Here is a 23,214-nt window from a genome sequence, read left to right as displayed (position 1 = left end):
AGTAAGGAGACTTTGCAGGCAGGGGCCAGTAAATGCCCATTATTTGTAATTATTATCCAACTTGTCTATGGACTTGCCCTGCCTCCCAGATTTGTGACCCTGCTCATGGGAAGTGTGTTTTCCTGGAGGTGTTTTCAATCCTCGCCTCCCAAACGGTCTTTACAGCCTTGAAGGTCTTGAGGCGGTGTTCCTGGTTGTGTTCCTGGGGTCAGAATTCTTCCAGGATTTTTTGCTGCTGTTTTGAGGTTTGGTCTGTCCATCTGCCTCAGAGGGATTGTTGCAAACCTAGCCTTTATTTCCAAGGTTGTTGCTCCAATCTTGGGCTGCGGTCAGATTGCCCAGACCGGTTTCATTCTGGTAGGAATTTGGAGCACAGCAGAAGTGGAGTTTAGGGGCCACAGGGATTCTGATGAATTTTCCCTGTTAAACTTCAGGAGCAAAGGTTCTCTGAGCTGGGAGAGGGAGAGACAGGGCACCAAGCAAAGCCAGTTATTCTAGATTTTCCAGTTCCTAAAGCTCCTCTCTCTTTCTACCCCTCCCTCCCTCCCTCCTTCCTTCCTGCCTCTGTCTCACCTAATGACTTTGATCCTCTTACAACTACTAAAAGATAAGTCAAGGTTTATTTAGAACATTTAGACAGAATGAACTTAAAAGGAAGAGAGTAAAATTCAGCCGGCTTCTAACTGCCCAGAGAGAATCACTGTTAACTGTTGTTGTTGTTTGTTGCTCAGTTGTGTCCAACTCTGTGCCACCCCATGGAGTGTAGCCCACGTGAGTTGCCATTTCCTGTTCCAGGGGATCTTCCTGATCCAGGCATCGAACTTGGATCTCCTTCATTAGCAGGTGGATTCTTTAGCGCCGAGCTGCCAGGGAAACTGGTTGCTGTTAATACCAGATGTTAGTTCCATCCTCCGCCCTGTAGTCCTCATCCTGGCTTTTCACCAGCCTCAGAAAGCAGGTCCTGGCTGGTTCAAGCCTCCTAATCTCAGAGAGGCAGCAGTGAGTGGTGACTTGAAGTGATATCTTAGTTCCCTGACCAGGAATTGAACCTGGGTAACCTGGGCGCCTGGAAAATCCTATGGGCGGAGGAGCCTGGTAGGCTGTGGTCCATGAGGTTGCGAATAGTTGGACACGACTGAGCAACTTCACTTTCACTTTTCACTTTCATGCATTGGAGAAGGAAATGGCAACCCACTCCAGTGTTCTTGCCTGGAGAATCCCAGGGACAGGGGAGCCTGGTGGGCTGCCGTCTATGGAGTCGCACAGAGTCGGACACGACTGAAGTGACTTAGCAGCAGCAGCAGCAACCTGGGCGAAAACCAGGTACCCTAGCCACCAGATCACAAAGGGCTAGAGGCTAGAAGCAGAATTTCCCTGTCTCTCACTTCCATTTGAAAGCAAAAATGTTTTAAGGAGGCAAAAACTGTGAAAACGCATGCAAGGTTTATTATTGGAGGCAGAGTACAACAAGTGGGAAAGCACACAGAGAAACAGTTTGTTTAGTTAAGACAGAAGCGAGGCAGAGATGCACACCTGGAGAGAAAGCGTGTGGGCTTCCCCCACTAACGAGGAGGAACACAGTAGACAGTGCAATTCTTCTGGGTCTTTAAGCATGTGTGCTAAGTCGCTTCAGTCATGTCCCACTCTTTGGGACCCTTTGGACTGTAGCCCACTAGGCTCCTCTGTTCATTGGATTCTCTAGGCAAGAATACTGGAGTGGGTTGCTATGTCTTCCTCCAGGGGATCTTCCTGACCCAGGGATCCAACCCACGTTGCCTGTATTACCAGGCAGATTCTTTACCATTAGTGCCACCTGGGAAGCCCAGGTCTTTGTTTACCTTTGGCCAATTATCTGATTTATTTTTTCACACCTGACCTGCCCTAGAACCCTCCCCAACAAGGATGCGCAACTTTCTCCAAGATGGGTTTCATCCCAGAGGTCTATGGAGGGCCTTGGCATTGCCTATTATGGTTTGGCACCTCCTCCTTTTTGACTCCCCAAGGAGTCTTTCTGCACATGTGCTGTGTCTCCCTTGCCCCAAGGATGGGAAATGTGTGACCTCTTGATCTTTTACTCAAACAGAATTTAGCCTGTCTCTGTCCCTGCTGTGACTGTTATCTTAAAGTGTCCACAGGAGACAAAGTCCAGTTATTTACCCTGTTCCTGTTGTTATTTCTAACTCCAAGTGCGAACAGTAGGCTCATTGTAAATATCTAGCCTAGAGCCTGCCTGCCTGCCTCTTTCCCCAGGAAATGTAAACAGGAGGATAATTGTAAATGCCTAGCCTAGAGCCCATCTCTCTCCTGCCTCACTCCCAGGTGGTCCCATTCTCTGGCCAGGGATTGGTTGAGCAGTGGGTAGTGCTGGCCAATCAGAGCTGAGGGGAGGCTCCTGGGGAAGCTCTCCCTGAATGGAGTGCGCTGCTTCTCCCCACAGTTGTTTGGCTGTGATGGCCAGAATGCAGCAGCCACCTTGGCACCAGCTTGAGGATGCAAGCCAGTATGTGGAAGAAAACAGAGTAAATAGCAGAGAAGCAGAGCTGAACACCACACGTAGTACCTGGAGTTGAACTAGACAATCCAGTTCTTTGTTTTTAACCTCAGCCTGGGGGGTGGGGGTGGGAGGGGCGAGAGGGGTTTTCTGCTGTTGGAGTGTGACATTTTCAAACACTGACAAAGATTCTCTCATTGACTGAACTCTGCTTAAGCTTTCTTGAACTCTTTTCCCAGCTAGGATTGATGTTTGACTTCTGTTGTTCATCTTGGCCTTGTCCATTTTGAGCAAGAATGCTTCTAACTCAGTTCAGCTAGAACTGCCTTCCTTTGATATCTGATCGCGTTCGTCTTCCTCCACCCCCCACCCCCACCCCCCAAGTGATATCTGATCCAGTAAGAATCCTGTTAGGTCGGCATAGCTAAACTCTTTCTTACCCTTGAAGCTACTGAAGCTGAATCCAGCCTCTGTACCCCTCTGCTGAACTAAATCTCCGAGACACAGTTTTGGGAGAAGTAGAAAAGAACAGTTTCCTTGTTTTGCCATGTAAGGGGATGACAGGGGACTAATGACCTTGAAACTGTGTCCTGACCTGCAGGGGGTTGTGAAGAGTTTTATTTTAACATATGTTGAAAATTTATTGATTATGATTATTAACATAAGTTATTATTATTTATTTGGGGCTGTGCTTGGTCTTGAGTGCTGCATGGGCTTTTCTCCAGTTGTGGCAATTGGGGGCTGCTCTCCAGTTGCGGTGCATGGGTTTCTCACTGCAGTAGGCTTCTCTTGTTGCAGAGCACAGGCTCTAGGGCGCTCAGGCTTCAGGACTTTCGGCACGGGGGGCTCACTAGTCGTGGCTCCCAGGCTCTAGAGCACAGGCTCAATAGTTGTGGTGCCCGGGCTGAGTTGTTCCTCGGCAAGTGGGATCTTCCTGGATTAGGGATCGAACCCACGTCTCCTGCATTGGCAGGAGGATTCTTGATCACTGAGCCACCAGGGAAGCCCCTAGTTTATTGTCATTATTACTTTTAGCCATGCCAGGTGGCACATGGGATCTTAGTTCCCCCACTAGGGATAGAACCCGTGTCCCCCACAGTTGATCTATGAAGTCCTAACCACTGAACCACCAGGGAACTCCAGTGAGGAGTTTTATAATAATGGTTCATAGAGGGTGAGATTAGTTCACGGACATTCTTCTGATTGGTTGGTGGTGAGGTAAGTAGGAGTCAGCATCACCAACCTTCCGGTGCCAACCGGTCTGGGGTCTATGTCCTTGTGGGCAGCACACCCCTTAACCTCTCTCATCTAGTGGGGGTTCCAGCGTGTGCAAAACAACTCAAAGATATTGTTTATGTGTATCCCTTGAGGCTGAACTAGGACCCTGCCCCAGGTGTGTTCTGTTCTTTTCCTTGACTGTTCTTCCCTTGTCTCCACACCCTCTCTTCTCCCTGATATTGATAGCAACTGTTTGAACCTGCTCTTGGAACTCTGGGAAGGTCAGGGAGGCTGAATGAAGCATCTTTCCTGTAATCAAGAAATGGGGGACACAGAAAGGCTTTTGCACCCAGGAGCCCCACGGGGGTCTCGCTCCCTATGCCCACCTCTTAGTTGGTTCCCATCCACTGACTCCCAGCCTACTCCTTGGCTATGAATCCCCACGTGCCCACACTGGATTTGGAATTGGGTCCAGTCCCTCTCCCCTTGGCAGATGCTCCCTATACCTAAGGTGATGACCCCATCTCCCTAAATAAAGTCTGCCTTGGGCTTCCCTGGTGGCTCAGATGGTAAAGAATCTGCCTGCAATGTGGGAGACCTGGGCTGGAGCCCTGAGTCAGGAAGATCCCCTATAGAAGGGAATGGTGATCCACTCCAGTATTCCTGTCTGGGAAATCCCATGGACAGAGGAGCCTGGCAGGCTACAGTCCATGGGATTGGAAAGAGTCAAGCATGACTGAGCCACTAACACTTTCACTTCATGCTTTAACTGGGCTCCCCAGGTGGCGCTATCAGCAAAGAATCCACCTGCCAGTGCAGGAGATGGAAGAGATGTGTGTTTGATCCCTGGGTGGGGAAGATCCCCTGGAGGAGAAAATGGCACCCTACTCCAGTATTCTTGTCTGGGAAATCCCGTGGACAGAGGAGCCTTGCGGGCTACAGTCCAGGGGGTCACAAAGAGTCAGACATGACTGAGTGTCTGAGAACACCATGTTTTAACTGGTGTCATTAAGTAATTTTTTCTTTAACAGTTAGAATATTATTTTTTCTCCAAGAATTCACCTACCCTTCATGAGTTTAATTGGTTCCTGAAAATTCTTCCAGTAATCTCTGGGGAATGAAAAAATTCTTTAAATAAAAATTTTAAATTATTTTTTATATTGTGACAAAACCCACATACAATGTACCGTTTTAATGTGTACAATTGAGTGGCATTTGTAGGTCCACGATCTTGTGCAACCGTCACTGTTCTCTATCGCTAGAACATTTTTTATCATGCCAAAGGTAAACCTTGAACCCACTAAGCAGTCACTCCCCATTCCCCCTCCCCCAAGGCCCCAATAAACACTGATCTCTTTTCTGTCTCTATGGATTTGCCTATACTGGATATTTCATTTACATGGAATCATGCAAGAAATGATCTTTTGTGTCTGGCTTCTTTCATTTAGCATCATGTTTCCAAGACTGTCGCATGCATTAGTACCCCATCCCTTTTCGTGGCTGGATAATATTCTGTTGCATGAATAGACCAGATTTTGTTTATCCAGTCATCTACTGAGGGACTGAGCTAAACCCTCACTTTATTACTTCTGTACAAATAAACTCAAAACGGACCCCTGATATCTTTTTATAACTTTTGGTTTGAGGGTTTTATGTCCAGGCCCACCTCATTAGATGGCTCTTTGCCTTATTACCCTTGGCAGATATCGTGTGTGTTTGTGTTATTTTTAATAAATTGAGCAGCTCCACATTGAGCAAGTCGGTCTGTGTCATTTGTCCAAAAGTATCTGCTGACTCGGTGTCTCTGTATCATATTTTGGTAATTCTTACAATATTTTAAGCTTTTTTCATGATTATCTTTTATCATGGTCTGTGATCTGTGATCTTTGGTGTTACTGTCGTAAAAAGATGATGACTTACTGAAGGCTCAGATGATGGTTAGGATTTTTTTTTTTTTTAGCAATACAGCATTTTAAAATTAGGGTGTGCACATTGAAGTCCAGGTGGTGGTGCGGCAGTAAAGACTCTGCCTGCAAAGGCAGCAGACACCAGAGCTGCAGGTTTGATCCCTGTGTCAGGAAGATCCCCTGGAGGAGGTTATGGCAACCCACTCCAGTATTCTTACCTGACAAATTCCATGGACAGAGGAGCCTGGCGGGCTACAGTCCATGGGGTTGCAAGAGCTGCACACGACATGGCAGCTAAACCACCACCCCCATTTATCTGCTTGGCTGTGCTCGGTTCTAGTTGAGGCATTCAGGGGCTTTAGTTGCGGCGTGTGGGATCTAGTTCCCTGACCAGGGATCCAACCCGGGGCCCCTGCACTGGGAGCTTTAACCACTGGACCACCAGGGCAGTCCCTCTTTGTGGCCCTCTTGATTCAAGGTCTTGCCTCCACGCCTTTGTTTCTGTCTCTCATAGTGACGGTTTGGGCAAAACTCCGTTCCTCCCCAGTTTCCACAAAAGACCCCCTTGCACACAGCCACTCGAGGTGTAATAAATTAACTTTAATAAGGTGTTTGGGGCTGGGAACGGACAAGGGGTTTATGTGGCAGCTAGGTAATCAGACTCCCTTTATGGCCCTGCACTGTGGAGCCCCACTGGCCTTGTCATGCCCTCAGCCCTCCCGTTTGCCTGGGTCCCATCTCTTCCCCACGCTTCTCTGTTTTGCATTCTCCCATCTGCCCAGATGGAAGCCCACACGTCCTTCTCACTTTCTCTTGCAGAGTGGCTCACGCCCTGCTCTCCGGTTTAGCATTCTGGCCCAAGGTCTCTATGCCTATTTTCTCCAACAGACAGAGGAATTCTGGTGCCTGCCCCCAAGATCACGGACAGTTATAAACATGTCAGTGTATCACAGAAGCTTTTCGTCTTGGGGCTTGGGCTATGTCCATCCAGGTCTGAGGGCAGCCTGTGCTGCACAGCTGTAGCTTCTGATTCTTCAGCATCTATTTTTTCCTCCTTGTTTTGGAAACAACTTCCTGCTTTCCTCGGTGGATGACCAAGGTCTTGTTAACCCCAGCACGCTGGCCACAGATGCTTTCCGGGCACCGCATCAGTTCAGGGCCACCACTTGCTCCTGCTCCTTGGACAGTCCTGGGGCAGCTGAGTTCCGGCCTCTGGTTCTCACCAAGATTCAACTAAATCAGAAATTTAGAAGCTTAAGGCTGGAAGTCAAATTCTTATCAAAAAAACCTCCGGTAGTTGCAACATTCTGTGTGGCCCTACTTTGCAGGAAAGGATTAACCTTGTTCAAAAAAAGATGTGGCCCTTTGCCCCTGGTTCCTGTGAAGTAACCTCTTGGCTCTTCTTTGGAATGTCCTGGCTGATAGAAGGCTTTGTTTACCTGGGGCTGTGGGCTATATAGGATAATCTGTGCCGATAGTGTGATTCATGGTGGGGGCATTAGGCCACACAATAATGGCTTGACCTATGTTGGTGCCAGGCTTCCCAGGGGGCGCAGCGGTAAACAATTCACCTGCTAATGCAGGAGATGCAAGAGACACAGGTTCAATCCCTGAGCCGAGAAGATCCCCTGGAAGAGAAAATGGCAACCCACTCCAGCATTCTTTCTTGGAGAATCCCATGGACACTGATGGGGTCGCAAAGAATCAGACATGATTGATCATGCACGCAGTCTTTCTTCAACTCTTTCTATGTTGGTGCCAAGGTCAGCTGCATGGGTGGTCAGCCATGTCTACACGATTGACACCTCTGGAAACCAAGGCTCAGGCGTGCTTTCCTGCTTGGCCACACTCTGTGTGTGCGGTCACGTGTCATCGGGGGGAGAAGTAAGTGCTGTCCACGTGAGTCCACTGGGACTGAACAACCAGAAGCTTTTGCCGGGACCCTGCCCTGCGTGCCTTTTCACATTGCTGCTCTTGACCTCATCCTTGCAGTGTAGTAAATTATATCCGTGAGTAAACAGCTTTGCTGAGTTCCATAGTCCTTGTAGCGAGTGACTCAACCTGAGGCTGGTCTTGGAGACCCCTGAACTTGCCCTCTGCCTGTGTTGTGAGGCAGAGGGAGCATCCTTGAGGTCTGGCAGGGGAAGGGTGGCCAGTGTCTTTGGAGGGAGACTCCCTCCATTGAGGCAGGGAGGGAGTCCGCTGGAAGATCCACGTCAACAGCTCTTCTCACCATCCAGCTCCACGCTGTCACCTGGTGCCCTCTGTTGATGGATCCTGGGAATTGCTCGCAACAGCTGAATAGATGACCGTCTAGGGAAATACGCAAACTTTAGCCTCTAGTTCAGTTGCTCAGTTGTGTCTAACTCTTTGCAACCCCATGGACTGCAGCACACCAGGCTTCCCTGTCCTTCACTATCTCCTGGAGTCTGCTCAGACTTATGTCCATGATGCCAACCATCTCATCCTCTGTCCTAACTTTAGCCTCAAGCCCTTATAAAAAAAAATTCTTCCTGCCGAAGCCCAGCATGCAGAGAGCTGCAGGCCTGCTCCTTTCCCAACCCTGGAAGCCAGGGCAGCACTTCTCCATGAATGGGGAGGAAAGGGGAGATCTGAAAATGCAGATTCCCAGGTTAAGTGCTGCAGGTGCACAGAGGTGCCTGGCCCTTTCTTGGAAACATCCCCGGAGATTAATCTGGGGTTCATGCAGACCCCCACCCCCTCCTCAACTCCACCATGACACTTACCCCATTAGCAGTGGGACTGTACTGGTTCCGACCTGAGGAGACAGGAGGAAAAGTAATCAGAAGTGAATGACAACGCTGAAAAGCACGGGAAGACACACGTGCGTGACCAGGCCCCTCGAATTCTGCTACTGACAGACCAGTCCTGGCTCTGCTATTGACAAGGGGGAGTCACGTCCCGAAATGGTTCCTACATTTAAAACCACAGCGGGGGTATAGGCTTCATCTAGTTATGCCTTCAGTTATTAACTATACATAAATATTTATTGAGCATGGGCTCTGGAACCAGACGGAAGAGTTCAAATCCCAGTCCTTTAGGAGCCGTGTGACCATGGGCAATTGACTTAACCTCTCTGTGCCTCAGTTTCCTCAACCATCAAACAGGGATTTATTCAGCAAACAGCAAGTGTTTACTTTGTGCCAGATGCACTCTGGGTGCTGGAGATATAGATGTAAACAAAACAGACAAAAATATCCAGCGTGTGGCTTACAATGTGCCAAATGCTATGGTAAGTACAGGGTCTACACTAACAGGTATGGACATGCCCATTTCACAGATGAGGAAACTGAGTCATAGTAAGGCTTTTGCCCATGGTGACTGCCTGTGGGCTCAGACACAGGCAGTCTGGCTCTGGACATGATGCATTCAGCAAACATTTCCTCAAACACCTCTTTCGTGCCGACCCAGTGGTGGGTGGTGCTGGGGACACAGCCATGATCGACAGTCTAGCTCTGTGCTCCTGGGTTTCCCAGTCCACTGGAGAGACAGACAAGTCCCCATACCATGATGCCCCTGAGTGGGCAAGGGGTGCAGGTGGGGACGCCCAGAGCAGGTGTTTGGTTCATTTCAGGGAAAGATCAGGGAGGGCTCCCTGGAGGAGAGGGCTTCCCATTGGGATGTGAGGAGGCCTTTTTGTTTAGTGGTTGAATGAATAAAACTTTGTAACCAACAGATCTGCCTTCAACTCTTGACTTTCCAGCTGTGTGCCAGCTGGCAGGTAATGTCACCTCTCTGAGCAAATGTTTCCTCATCTGTAAAATGGGCTCACAGGGGGACTCTCTTTACAGGGTGGTTGTGAGCATTCAAGGGGGCTGTGCACAGGAAATGCCTGGAGCAGAGAAAGTGCTCAGCAAAATGTAGCTCTTTTGATTACAGAATTAACTACAGGACTTTGCCAGAGGGAGCCATGGGGAAGGGGGCTCCAGGTAGGGGAACAGCCTTGCAAAGCCCTTGAGCCAGGGATCTGGGCACCTTTTAGAGCTAGGGATTGGGGCAACCCCTCCTTTCAGGGAGCCAGTCCTGAGCAAGGCAGATGAAGGAAGTGACGGTGAAAGGGTTAAGTGTTATTCTGCACTGCATCCCTTTGGCAGGAGCTTCTCTGTCACCTGGATTGAAAGCCAAAGTCCTTACTGTGGCCTTTTAGGACTTACAGGAGCTGCTCCCACTTTGTAAAAACAAGTCAATGATCCAATGAATAAAACTCCCTGGTCTCAGCGTCCCTGTCTGTCAAACGGGGGAACCTCATGGTGTTGGCATGAGGGTTCACGGAGAGGTTGCCACATGGAAGGTTTAGTACATAGCCTGTAGGTTCATAGTAGGTGCTTAATTATGGCGGCTGTGGTGATGTTCATTTACAGCAGGCAGGCAGGGGATATTGTGAAAAAGAGGGGACTCACGGGAGTTTTTGCGCCGGCAGAGATAAATCAGGAGGAACACCAGGAAGACAACAAACAGGATTAGGATTACCAAGGCCAGGATGATATAGATCGTAGAGCCCTCTTGTGACTTTTCCCTAGGACGTTCTGCCAGAAGAGAAGGAAGCAGAGATTTAAGCTGAGAGACTTTTGGGGGGGTTTCACTTGCCCCCCAAAATATTAGACTTCGCTTTTGAAGGAGGCTACCATTCTACCTCCCTCAGTCTATATGATTTAGCTGAGCTTCACCCCATCCTCTGGTTCCTAGGATGGGACTTGAGCTTTCTTTTTTTAAAATTTTTTATTATGTGTTGGGGCAGAGCCGATTAACAAATGACGTTGTGTTAATTTCGGGTGAACAGCGAAGGGACTCAGCTATACATATATATGTATCCATTCTCCCCCAAACCCCTCTCCTGCCCAGGTTGTCACATAACATTGAACAGAGTTCCACCTGCTGTATAGTAGGTCCTTGTTGGTTATCCATTTTAAATATAGCAGCAGGTACAAGCCGGAGGATGGGACTTTGACCTGGGCCTGGCCAATCAGAGCATTCCATTCTCTCTGGCTGCTGCAATTGGTTCATGAGGTGGGATCTAAGTTGAGCCAATGAGAGCCAGCCTTCAGACTCTGGCTAGAGCTATTGAAAGTGGGGTATTCTTTCCCTTGGGATTACTAAACTGGTGGGCTGTGAGCCTATAAACTGCTGGGGATCATCTTACCTTCCTGAGGGGAAAGCCTGCCAGGGAATAAAGCCAGCAAAAGAGAAGCAGAGACAACAGAGGTCAAGAAAAGTTCCTGGGTTACACAGCTGGAGCACTTGGATCTAACCATACCTGAAGGTGAAGTTCTAATAAAGTACCATTTTTGCCTGGACTATTTTGAGTTGAGCTTCTATCAATTGCAAATGACAGAGTTCTGTCTAATATACTTGGAAAAGCCTTCCTGAGTCCATTGGGAAGAGGCATTATGCAACCTCCCCAGCCTGGGTTTGCAGAGGGGCTGTGTCCAGGTGGCTGTACAGTGGTTCCAACGGTTCAGATGGTGAGTTAACAGACAGTAAAGCTGAGCCCGTTGAACCTTCCATGCAGGGGCTTAGAGAAAGAATGGGAGCTTGGGAGCATTCTTGTGGTTGAGGGACTCCTTTAACCAGGGACCACCTATAAACCCCTCCCTCAGAGGGAATCCTACTTCGATATCCTCTTTGATATCTATCCTGAGTTCCTCTGTCCTCCCCACCCAGGGGGCTCCTCACCTCTGACCAGGATGGTCACGTTTGCCTGGTTGGTCCCTAGGGCGTTGGTGACAAGGCAGATGAAAGTCACATTGATGGTCTCGTCCACAGTATGAATCAGGAGCTGAGTGCCCTGGACCACAGCAGAGACTGGCAGGGTTCCGTTGGGCCTAGGAGAGACAGATGGGTGAGGAAGTGGTCTCAGTCAGAGGCCTAGAGTAGCTGGTGTTGGGGCACCCACTGTACAGCAGGAATATAGCAACTCTCACGCCGTCTACAATACAAGTTCAGAGCAAGCCGGGAGTTCCCCCACTCTGCCTCTCACACTCCCATCCACCCTATCAGCAAACCCTGTCTGCCCCACGTTCAAAATCCACACAGATGGACTTGCCTGGTGGTCCAGTGGTTAAGAATCTGCCTGCTAATCAATCCAAGGGATGTGAGCTCGATCCCTGGTTGGGGATCTGGGATCTCACATGCTGAGGGGCAACTAAGCTTGCAAGTCAAAAGTACTGAGCCCAGGCACCTCAGCTAGAGAGCCTGTCTGCTGCAAACCACAGAGTCCATGTACTCTGGAGCCTGTGCACCATGACCAGAGAGAAGCCCACACGCTGCAAGGAAGATCCCGTGTGCAGCAACTAAGACCCAACTCAACCAAAAACAAACATTAAAAACAAAGAGAATGTAGCCAAAGTCTCTCCTCTGTCTAGTTACTGTTGCTGTTCAGTTGCTAAGTTGTGTCCGACTCTGCGACCCCATGGATTGCAGCCCTCCAGGCTCCCCTGTCCTTCACTATCTCCCAGAGTTTGCTCAAATTCATGTCCATTGAGTCGATGATGCTATCTAACCATGTCATCCTCTGATGCCCTCTTCTCCTCCTGCCCTCAATCTTTCCCAGCATCAGGGTCTTTTCCAATGAGTCGGCTCTTCCCATCAGGTGGCCAAAGTACTGGAGCTTCAGCTGCAGCATCAGTCCTTTCAATGAATATTCAGGGTTGATTTCCTATAGGATTGACTGGTTTGATCTCCTTGCAGTCCAAGGGACTCTCAAGAGTCTTTACCAGCACCGCAATTTGAAAGCATCAGTTCTTCAGCCCTCTGTCCAGAGTCCTTCCTTAAAGGAAAAGTCCTGACCATGGGCACAGGTCCCACACAAGCTGGCCCCCTGATGCACTGATCCATTTGCTCCTGCCTCCATATCCATGGTGGCTGACTTCTTGACCCTGGAACGCTTCAGTTATGTTCCCACCTCAGGTCTTTGCATATGCTGTTCCCTATGCCTGGAATGCCCTTCCCATTGGTACCCACACAGATCACCCTCACTTCCTTCAGTCCTCTACTCAGACATCACCTTTCTGACACCTTCCTTGGTTACCCTTTCAACTGTAGCAACCCCCCGCCTCCTCTGCAAGATCTTTCCCACAGCATTTATCACCACCTGAAGACTCTTGAGAGTCCCTTGGACTGCAAGGAGATCCAACCAGTCCATTCTGAAGGAGATCAGCCCTGGGATTTCTTTGGAAGGAATGATGCTAAAGCTGAAACTCCAGTACTTTGGCTACCTCATGCGAAGAGCTGACTCATTGGAAAAGACTCTGATGCTGGGAGGGGTTGGGGGCAGGAGGAGAAGGGGATGATGGAGGATGAGATGGCTGGATGGCATCACTGACTCGATGGACATGAGTCTGAGTGAACTCCAGGAGTTGGTGATAGACAGGGAGGCCTGGCGTGCTGCGATTCATGGGGTCGCAAAGAGTTGGACACAACTGAGCAACTGAACTGAACTGAACTGACACACTCCATCCTTAAAAATGGTATCTTGTTTATTTTTCTGTAAATTAAAAATTTTTTTTTTAAATTTTGGCCACACCCTAAAGCTTGTGGGATCTTCGTTCCCTGACCTGTGATTGAACTCCAGGGGCCCTTGGCAGGGAAAATGTGGAAACATAACTTGTGACCCACCAAGGAATTCTGACATTACCTTGTTTGTCTCTCTCCCCAGATCTGGAGATTTGAGAGGGGGGAATTTGGTTCTTTTTTCATTTACCAAAGCCTGTGGGTGGTGCTAGTGGTAAAGAGCACACTCTTAGGAGTCCTAAGAGGTACAAATTCAGTCCCTGGTGGAGAAGATCCCCTGGAGGAGAGAATGGCAACCCACTCCAGTATTCTTGCCTGGAGAATCCCAAGGACAGAGGAGCCTGGCGAGCTACAGTACATGGAGTCACAAAAAGTCGGACATGACTGAAGTGACTTAGCACGCAGCACGTGGGTCAATAGCATCCGACACACAGTAAGTAGTCAAGAAACACTGGTTTAGGGACTTCTCTGGTGGGCCAGTGGCTAAGACTCCGCCTTCCCAATTCAGGGGGTCCATGTTCGATCCCTGGTCAGGGAACTAGATCCCACATAGCACAACTAAAACCCGGTGCAGCCAAATAAATAGATAAATATTTAAAAAGAACGAAAGAAACACTGGTTTAATGGACAGAGGAGACCGGGGCATGGGTTTGGGTATTCTGCAGAGCTGGCATGGAAAGCTGGCCGTATGGTTTGTGAGCCTGAATTGCATTGCTTTGAGACAGGAAGGTAAAGGCCAGCTGTCAATACCAATCAAAAACCTTCGATTGGCAGCCCCACTGGCCGACCATTGACACATGATTGGCTGTCCACAGAGCTGGACTGCTGGGGATGCCCGCCACCGTGACATTTGCATAGTTGAGAACGGGAAAGCACCTCTGTATCCCCAGGTGGGACTGGTTATGTCATCGACAGCCTCATCTGCAACAGAGTCCTAGACCCTCAAAGAAGCAGGTGGTGGGGTTTTGAAATGCATAAATGTTGAGGACTGTTGGATAGATGGCAAGAGGGATGGATTGAAGGGGAGGAATGTGATAAACCAAGTCCGGGAAAATGTTAGTGAGAGAATCCACACAGCGGGGTTTTGAATGTTTACTGGAAAATGCTTACAAGACTTCTGTAGGCTTGAAACATTTCCCGATAAAATGCTGGGGGAAAATAGATCTATGTGCCCTGACTTGGAAAGGTGTTCACGAGAGGGACTTCCCTGGTGGCCCAGCAGTTAAGACTCTGCACTTCCACAGCAAAGGCGCGTGGGTTCCATCCCTGGTCAGGGAACTGAGATCAGATATGCTGTGAGGTGTGGCAAAGACGAAACAAAAACGAAAGAAATGTATTCATGGACAGAGGAAAGTTTTCAAAATTATACATACAGCACAGTTTCTTTCTTTTTTTTTTAGAAATATTGAAAAAAAGACAGGAAGGATATGTAACAAAGGGTAACAGTGATGCTTCTGGAGATGACTGGGTACAGGACTATAAGAGCTATTTTCTTCTTTTTACTCATAACCATATTGCCTAAAGTTTCTACAGTGCTCATAAGTTATTTTTGTAATAACAAAAACTGGGCCCAATAAAAATTAGGTTAAACCATTTACCCCTTTGCCTTTATCTTTCCCCACTTTTATCCTTGGTCTCAACAGGAATTTGAGGAAGTTTTTTGATTGCTCTGCTCCTCAATCGAGAAAATCAGGAAGGGGCTACTTATCTGGTGGTAGCTTCCAGTGGTTAAGAATCTGCCTTGCAATGAGGGTTTGATCCCTGGAGTTCAGTTGGTAAAGAATTTTGGTAGCTCAGTTGGTAAAGAAAATTTGGTAAAGAATCTGCCTACAATGCTGGAGACCCAGGTTCGATTCCTGGGTTGGGAAGATGCCCTGGAGAAGGAATAGGTTACCCACTCCAGCATTCTTGGGCTTCCCTTGTGGCTCATTTGGTAAAGAATAAGCCCGCAATGTGGGAGACATGGGTTCGATCCCTGGGTTGAGAAGATCCCCTGGAGAAGGGAAAGGCTACACACTCGTATTCTGGCCTGGAGAATACCACGGACTGTATAGTCCACAGGGTCGCAAAGAGTCGGACACGACTGAGCGATTTTCACTTGGGGAACTAAGATCCCGCATGCCCTTGGGGCAACTGAGCCTGTGCGCTGTACCTGCTGAGCATGCGCGCCACAACTAGAGAGTCTGCGCCACGACAAAGACCCCACGTGCCGCAACTAAACCCGATGCAGCCAAATACATAGATATTTTAAAAAATGAGAATGGGGATGGGACAGAATTTGCTCTGTAAGAGGTGACTGAGCAGGTTACACAAGGTGGCTGGGGAGGTGGCACAGTCCAGGGCTTAAGAGGATTGGGTTTGGAGCCAGACGCCGACGGGAGAGTCACCTCTATACTCATGTGCCCGGGCAGATGACCACAGCTCCCGGGCAGATCTTTAACTCAGTCCTGGCGATAGTGCAGACTCTGGCCGGAGCGTGGGGATCACGTGGGGTGCAGGTAAGTACCTGGCACACAGCAGGCACCCCATAAAGAGCAGGTGTGTCAACAAACCTGGACTTTATCACCTCATCAACTCTGTGCATACAAGATATTTTCCTGGGGGCCCACAGTTGACTTCTTGTTTTGTTTTTAACTTTCCTGCCTACATCCCTCCTTCCTCAGACCCAGGAGTCCAGGCCCCCAGCCCCTCCTTCCTCTGACCCTGGAGTCCAGGCCCCCAGCCCCTCCTTCCTCTGACCCAGAAACTCACGTGCTCCAGTTGTAGCCCGTGGGCTCTGGTTTGCTGTGGATGTCACAGTTCAGGGCAACCTCTCTACGGCCGATGTACCAGTTGTCATCATAGCCGGATATGGAGACCTCGGGGGGGTCTGGGGGAAACAGACACACAGGCTCAGAGACAGGGAGCCTTCAAGGGCCTAAAGATAGCTGGGATTCATGTCACAACAGGAAGAGGGCTTTGGCAGGTTTGGGGAACAGCTCAAGGTGGAGAGGCCTGGGAGGGGTCTGGGCAATGGGTTCCAGCTTCCGCACCAAGAATAGAAGCCTGGGAGTCCTAAGCAGGGTGCTAGGACAGGGGTCACAGAGAGCGCTTCTCAGGATCTGCTTCTCTATTGGTTTCCCCTATAAAGCCAGGTCCTGGCATGCCTGGGATGTCCTGTGAGAAAAAGCCTCCTTCTGGGTGTTCATAACACATGTGAGCATATTCAAGGCTCTGACAAGTCCTGCAGGAGAGAATCCTGGATGACTGCATTTCAGTCTGTGTGTTACCCAACTCAAATATGACCAACAGGGAAGATTTTTAAAGTCCCCAGGGGGAAGGCCAATGAGACGGGGTGTTTTTGTATGTGTGTTGGGAAGGAGTCAGTTTAGACACCCTCCTCACTCAGATCCAGTTGAGGGGGTCGGGTGTAGACAGTGCAGCAACTGTCAGGCAGGGAGTAGTCAGTCCAGACAGTGATAGGAGGACCCAGTCCGTAGATGAGCCAGTGTAGACTACAGTGGGGCAAAGGGGAGTGTAGACTACACGGGGGGTGGGGGTGGGGACACTGTAGGCAGTTCTCCAGAATAGCCAGTGTAGACAATGTTGTGGGTCGGTGTGAGAGAGTATCCAGGAGAACCTGAGTAGAAAATGCAGGGTGTCAAGGCAGCAGTGGTCAATTGCCAACTGCCCTCAGCTGGTGGCCTAAAGGAGTGGTGTAGACAGTGAGGGCAATGCTGTCTGGGGCCCACAGGAGCCAGTATAGATAACAGTGTGTGTGTACGCTCAGTAGCGTCTAACTCTTTGTGACACCATGAACGGTAGCCCACCAGCTTCCTCTTGTCTGTGGAATTTTCCAAGAATACTGGAGTGGGTTTTCATTTCCTCCTCCAGGGGATCTTCCCGACCCAGGGATCAAACCTGCATCTCCTGCATTGGCAGGCAGATTCTTTACCAGTAGCGCCACCTGGGAAGCCCAGACGGTATTATGGCAGTGTGGGAAACACAGGGGAGTTGGTATCGATGGCGAGGAAGCAGTGTAGCAGTGTGTACGAGGTCAGTGTGGACAGTTGCCCAGGGAAGAGGGTGTAGGCACTGTGTGCGGGCTCAAGAGAGCATATGTGGGGTGTCCGTGTAGACAGCGGCCCCCAGGGAGCAGTGTGAACTGTGGTATAAAAAGCTGGTAGAGTCCTTCCCTAGCAGTCCAGTGTTTAAGACTCAGCGCTTCCATTGCACAGGGCATGGGTTTGATCCCTGGTCAGGGAACTAAGAGGCTTCCCTCGTGGTGCTAGTGGTGAAGAATCCGTCTGCCAATGCAGGAGACATAAGAGCCTCGGGTTCACTCCCTGGATGGGGAAGATCCCCTGGAGAAGGGCATGGCAACCCACTCCAGTATTCTTGCCTGGAGAATCCCATGGACAGAAGACCCTGGTGCAGTCCATGGGGTTGCAAAAAGTTGGACACAACTGAAGTGACAGCATGCACGTAGGCACCGGGAACTAAGATCCCACATACCCTGTGGTATGGCCAAAAGGGGAAAAAAAAAAAAAAAGAAGCTGGTATAGACAATAAAGGACAGGGTTATCTATGGCCCAGGGGAGTCGGTGTAGACGATGTGGGGATGGGTGTAAGGCAATAGTCAGAGAGCCAGCTCTGATGATGAAATGATGTAATGCTGAAAGTGCCCCTCGGAGTCAGTGTAGGGGGCGGGTGGAGACAGCTGTCCAATGGCAGGGGGAGGGTGGAGACAGCTGTCCAATGGCAGGGGGAGGGTGGAGACAGCTGTCCAATGGCAGGGGGAGGGTGGAGACAGCTGGCCAATGGCAGGGGGAAGGTGAAGACAGCTGGCCAATGGCAGGGGGAGGGTGGAGACAGCTGGCCAATGGCAGGGGGAGGGTGGAGACAGCTGGCCAATGGCAGGGGGAGGGTGGAGACAGCTGGCCAATGGCAGGGGGAGGGTGGAGACAGTGGCCATTGGCAGGGCGGTGGTGGAGACAGTCTGGCAGCCCCTCCCGCCCTTGCTCACACTTAGACCCACTCACAGGACACAGCCAGGGTCATGGGGAGCACCATGGGCTCCTCCAAGCTCTCGTGCTCCACTCTGCAGGTGATGTTCCTGCCGTCCACCTGGCTGGACGGTGTTAAGATTAAGAGGCTGATGACGGTGACGGTGCCAGGCAGAGGCCCTGGCACCTGGGTGGTATTGGTCTTTTCATCTGAGGACCAGGAGATGCGGGCAGGTGGGTGACCTCCGGTGGAGACACAGCGAGCCACCGGCACAGGGTTCGGGCTGAGCGGGATGTCCAGGGTCTCAACCTTGTTCTGGGGCTGGGCTGAGAAGAGGAGCAAAAGACACGGGTTACGCCTCACCAGCAGTTATGCAACAAACATCTCAGCAGCAGGGGAGTACCGAGATGAGGGTACCGGATGTGGCCATGTTCAAATCCCTGCTCTGGCCCAGTTTCCTTGTCTGTCAACTGGGGATAAGGGGAGGATGACCAGCCATGAGAATTTATAGGTAAAGCTCTTAAAAGGGTACTTGGCAAGTAATACGTCAATGTATATAATTATGATTGGTAAGTGAATACGGTGCCTGGCTCTGTGATGGGCAGTATTGAAAACTCAGGAAGGACTGAGACAGCACCACCCTTGCCTTCTTGGGGTGGACTGTCGGAAGTGAAGACGGATTTCCCCAGACAGAGATGACTCAGACTGGGCAAGGCTGGGATGGGGGATCCCAGAAGGGGTGCCTGAATCTCGGGGATGGTGGTTAATGAGGGCTTCACGGAGGAGGGGAGGGCTGAGCTGTGCTCTGGAGATTCAGACAAGAGGGACTGGCTCAAGGTTCCATAGTCATAAATGACAGAACTGGATCTTCCCACAAGATCTGTCTGACTCTAAAACTACCTTGCCCATTTCTTAATCATTCTGGTGATTCCCAGACCTGGGATTTCATGTGGTTCCTTTTCCCTCAGTACCTGTGTTCTTGTTACCCAAGATTTCTCTTTAATTTGACTCAGCGGTTCTGTTTTACTCTCATCCTAAATCATAAGACCTGAAGTCTTAAGTTTTCTGAAATGATGAGAGATGCCTTTGGTTGGTGGCATGTGTCAGCCACTGTTCCAAGGAATTAACCTTTCATGAGTCATTCATGCAAGGCCCGGGACAGTTCCTGACACAGAAAGTGATAGTGAGCTCCCCTGGTGGCTCAGACGGTAAAGAATCTGCCTGCAATGCAGGGAACCCAGGTTTGATCCCTGCATTGGGAAGACCCCCTGGAGAATGGTGAGTCATTCATACAAGGCCCAGAACAGTTCCTGACACAGAAGCAAAAAAGAAACATGAGCTCTTATTCATCCTGACAGCAATCTCCATTTCACAGATGAGAAAACCAAGGCAAAGAGACTTCATACTCAGCTGCCAAGAGGAAGGCCTGTCATATTTTCTCTGGTACTCATAAAAATGAATGCATGTTTCCATGACAATGCCAAGGGCATTCCCCGCCACCCACCTCGGTTGGAGAAAGCCCTCCACTCCTGGATATCAGAATCTACCCGCCCCCCAGTCTATTTCAACTCTCCCTTTGGCTCAGTGGGTAAAGAACCCGTCTGGAATGCATGAGACACAGGAGACGGTTCGATCCCTGGGCTGGGAAAATGCCCTGGAGCAGGAAATGGCCAACCACTCCAGTACCCTTGCCTGGGAAATCCCGTAGGGAAGAGCCTGGCGGGCTACAGTTTATGGGGTCACAAAGAGTCAGACATGACTGAGCACTCACTCACTCACTTCCTCACCAAAGGGAGTAACGATAACTGACCGACTATCCCCAGCCCACAGAGGTCTGCGCTCTAAGCGTTTCACCTGGATGAACTCCTTGGACCTTCAGGATAGCTTTCTGAAGGCAGCACTATTGTTGCTAAGCCTCTTTTATAGATGAAGAAAGCAGGTTTCAAGATGAATCCACCTGCCCAAGCTGGCAGTGGCTTCCCAGCTTCCCAGGCCAGTCTCTGTCCCCACCTACTTCTTGCATCAGCCACTCCCCTCTCTACCACCAGCATCCCCAGATCCTCCAATCCCCTTGCCCACAGTCTCCAAGCTCTTACATCCCAGGACCTTGGACTCTCGTCCGGTCCTTCACCCCCTCCCCCTTCTCATCTCCCCTGCATCCCGCAGGGTCATTGCTCGACCTCCTTTTGTTCCCTCGGAATTTCTCCCTCCCTCCTGGCCCCTTCCCTCTCTTTGCTCACCTCCCTATCCGACTCCACATCCCTCCCTTTCGGCTCCCCCCTCCTCCCGGCTTACCGAGCACACGGAGCTGGGTTCGAGCGCTCTTGTCACCATTAGGGAAGGTGGCGAACTGGCAGGTGTAATTAGCCTCATCTTCCACGCGCAACTCCCGCACAGCCAGTGAGGCGTCCTGCAGCTTCTCGCCGGGCTTGGCGGCCATAAATTCCAACCGGCTGGACTCGTGGAAGCTGGGGCCCTGGGTGGGGTGGAAGACCGCCACGCTGCGGGCGGGCTCTGCCTGTCTCTGCTTTGTCCAGGTCACTTGCGTCACCGTCACGTTGTGTTCCAGGGGGTGCAGTTTGCATGGCAGTGTCACATTTTCTCCCAGGAAACCGGACACCTGGACTGGGGCCAGCACTGTGATTATCTTGGTCCCTGCGGGGGAACACAGGGTGGGTCACATCTGAGTGTCCCTGATCTGGATGGGTAGGAGGCTCCTGGAGCTTGGAACCCCTTGGGTGTGTGTGTGTTGAGGGGAATGGGGATGCAGAGCACCAATCCTGGTCCAGGGGTGAGGATGAGATGGGGGCTGAACTGGGTCTGCCACTGGGTCCCGCACCGCCCCCCCCCCCCAATTGGGTTGTTATTACCATATATCCTCTATCTCAGCATCATCAATTTTAAAAATTGCGGTCTGTGTTGTGGTTAAAAATTAAATTTGTCTCTTAAACCACTTTAAAACATATACTCCAGTGGCAATTAAGTACATTCACGATGTTGTGCAGACAGCATCACTATATAGTTCCAAAACTTTTTTGTTACCTCCAGTCATCAATTTTAAAATGCACTGGGATGCTGTTAGAGCATTTCCGATTTAGAGGTATGGGAAGGGGAAGAAGGGGTTCTCAGGTGGCTCAGTGGTAAAGAATCCACCTGCCAATGTAGGAGATGCTGGTTCAATCCCTGGGTGGGGAAGATCCCCTGGAGGAGGAAAAGGCAACCTGCTCCAGTATTCTTGCCTGGAAAATTCCATGGACAGAGGAGCCTAGTAGGCTACAGTTCATGAGGTCACAAAGAGTTGGACACGACTGAGTGACTGAGCATACACACGCACGCACGCACATGTGCGCACACACACACACACACACACATACACACAAGGGGGAAGAAACTCAACATCTTAGGATCCATGAAATAAAGTAGTATTATCCCAGTGCTCCAGCCCCAAGCATCCAGTATCGTGCATCGAACCTGGACTGGCGACTCGTTTCATATATGATATTATACATGTTTCAATGCCATTCTCCCAAATCATCCCCACCCTCTCCCTCTCCCACAGAGTCCAAAAGACTGTTCTACACATCAGTGTCTCTTTTGACCCAGAGGGATGGTATGGGGAGGGAGGAGGGAGGAGGGTTCAGGATGGGGAACACGTGTATACCTGTGGCAGATTCATGTTGATATATGGCAAAACCAATACAATATTGTAAAGTTAAAAAAAAAAATCCTCAAAGAAAAAAAAAAGTAGTATTATTACTCTTTGTGGTCTTAGGTTGGGAAAATGTTTGTGGGGGGTCCAAGCATAAGAAAGGAATTGATGGGACTTCCCTAGTGGTCCAGTAGTTAAGACTTCCAATGAAGGAGGCACAGGTTTGATCCCTGGTCAGGAAGCTAAGATCCCATATACCTTGCAGCCAAAAAGCCAAAACATAAAAGTAAGGCAGGATTGCAACAAATTCAATAAAGACCATTAAAAAGCATCCACATCCAAAAAAAAAAAAAAGTTGTTTTTTTTTTAAAAGAAGGGAGGTGATTATAGCCCCCAGGTTTTGGATCCCCTCAGCTCTCTGCTGTGAGGGCTTCAGGCAGGTTCCTTAACATCTCGGATTCTTTTCTGCTAGTTTGTAAAATAGGAGTAATTACAGTTAACATTCTGGGGTTGCTTACACAGATTAGGAGCTGTTCTGAGTGCTTCACACGTCTCCCAGCATTTAGTCCTTAAGCAGCACCTTGAGGCAAAAGCACCACTGTCGGCCCCACTTTGCAGAGGGGAAATCCAAAGCACAGTCTTCTGCTCCAGGTCACACCGAGGGCAAGTGGCAGAGGTGGGATTTGAACCTGGGCCATCTTCAGTCAAGACTCCTGATCTCTAATCCACAGACTGCATATGAAAATCATTCTCCCTAGAGTCCCTGCACACACTAGATCCTCAACATGTGTTGACCTATCCACATTGATAAACACAATGCTATGCATCCTTATTAATAATAATAGGGATAAAGAAGAAGGCGAGGAGTTAAGTGCTTTGAATCTCAGTCCTTCCACTCACTAACTGTGGCCTTTGTGCCCGTGGTTTCACTCCCCTGAGCCTCTGTCTCCTCATCCGTAAAATGGGGGTGTTTGTAACTTAAGAGGGAGTTGGAAGGACTAAATGATGAAATTTATGTAAAGATATATGCCAAGCACTCTATACCGGTGAACATTATAATTATTGCTATGAGGAAGAGGAGGTCAGGACATAGTGGACTGGGGGGCTTGGAGCAAGGTGTGTGGAGGGAGGACACGGTCTGGACACGAGGGGATTGAGTGGTGAGCTGAGCACACTAGTCTCGGATCGAATGCCAGCTCTACCATGGATGTGCTGTGCAGCTCTGGGCAAGTGTGTCTCCTTCTCTGATGGTAAGACCTCTGTGAGGATGACATTGGGTGAAGTGGCCTTTCTCTAGGCTTACACCCTGTGCCATAGCCAGGGCCAAGTTCCACTGCATGCCAGGCCCCTGAGCTGCTCCCCTGGGCCAATCCTCCTCCAACCCCCTCCAAGGTCCATGAGATCCACACTTCTAGCACTAGGATTTTCACCCT

General features: G+C 49.9%; 1 protein-coding gene across 3 annotated transcripts in view; it reads right to left on the bottom strand.

Moving 5' to 3' along the window:
• Window positions 1–6,195: 6,195 nt before the first annotated feature.
• Window positions 6,196–23,214, bottom strand: part of PVR (PVR cell adhesion molecule) — an 18,224-nt gene continuing 1,205 nt past the window's right edge. Inside the window, exons 2-8 of one of the 3 annotated variants that reach the window (XM_005219427.5) lie at window positions 20,428–20,787; window positions 18,168–18,458; window positions 15,898–16,015; window positions 11,311–11,459; window positions 10,038–10,163; window positions 8,364–8,395; window positions 6,196–7,929 (exon numbers count right to left, since the gene is read on the bottom strand). In XM_005219427.5, coding sequence (XP_005219484.2) covers window positions 7,867–7,929; window positions 8,364–8,395; window positions 10,038–10,163; window positions 11,311–11,459; window positions 15,898–16,015; window positions 18,168–18,458; window positions 20,428–20,787 — 1,139 coding nt within the window. In that variant the 3' untranslated portion in view covers window positions 6,196–7,866. The other 2 variants (XM_005219428.5, XM_059877576.1) reach the window with 2 other exon arrangements.

The sequence above is a fragment of the Bos taurus genome, chromosome 18 (genome assembly GCF_002263795.3).
Source record: "Bos taurus isolate L1 Dominette 01449 registration number 42190680 breed Hereford chromosome 18, ARS-UCD2.0, whole genome shotgun sequence".
Lineage (NCBI taxonomy): Eukaryota > Metazoa > Chordata > Mammalia > Artiodactyla > Bovidae > Bos > Bos taurus.
Note: the sequence above shows the minus strand (reverse complement) of the source record. Positions and strands in the feature narration are given on the sequence as shown.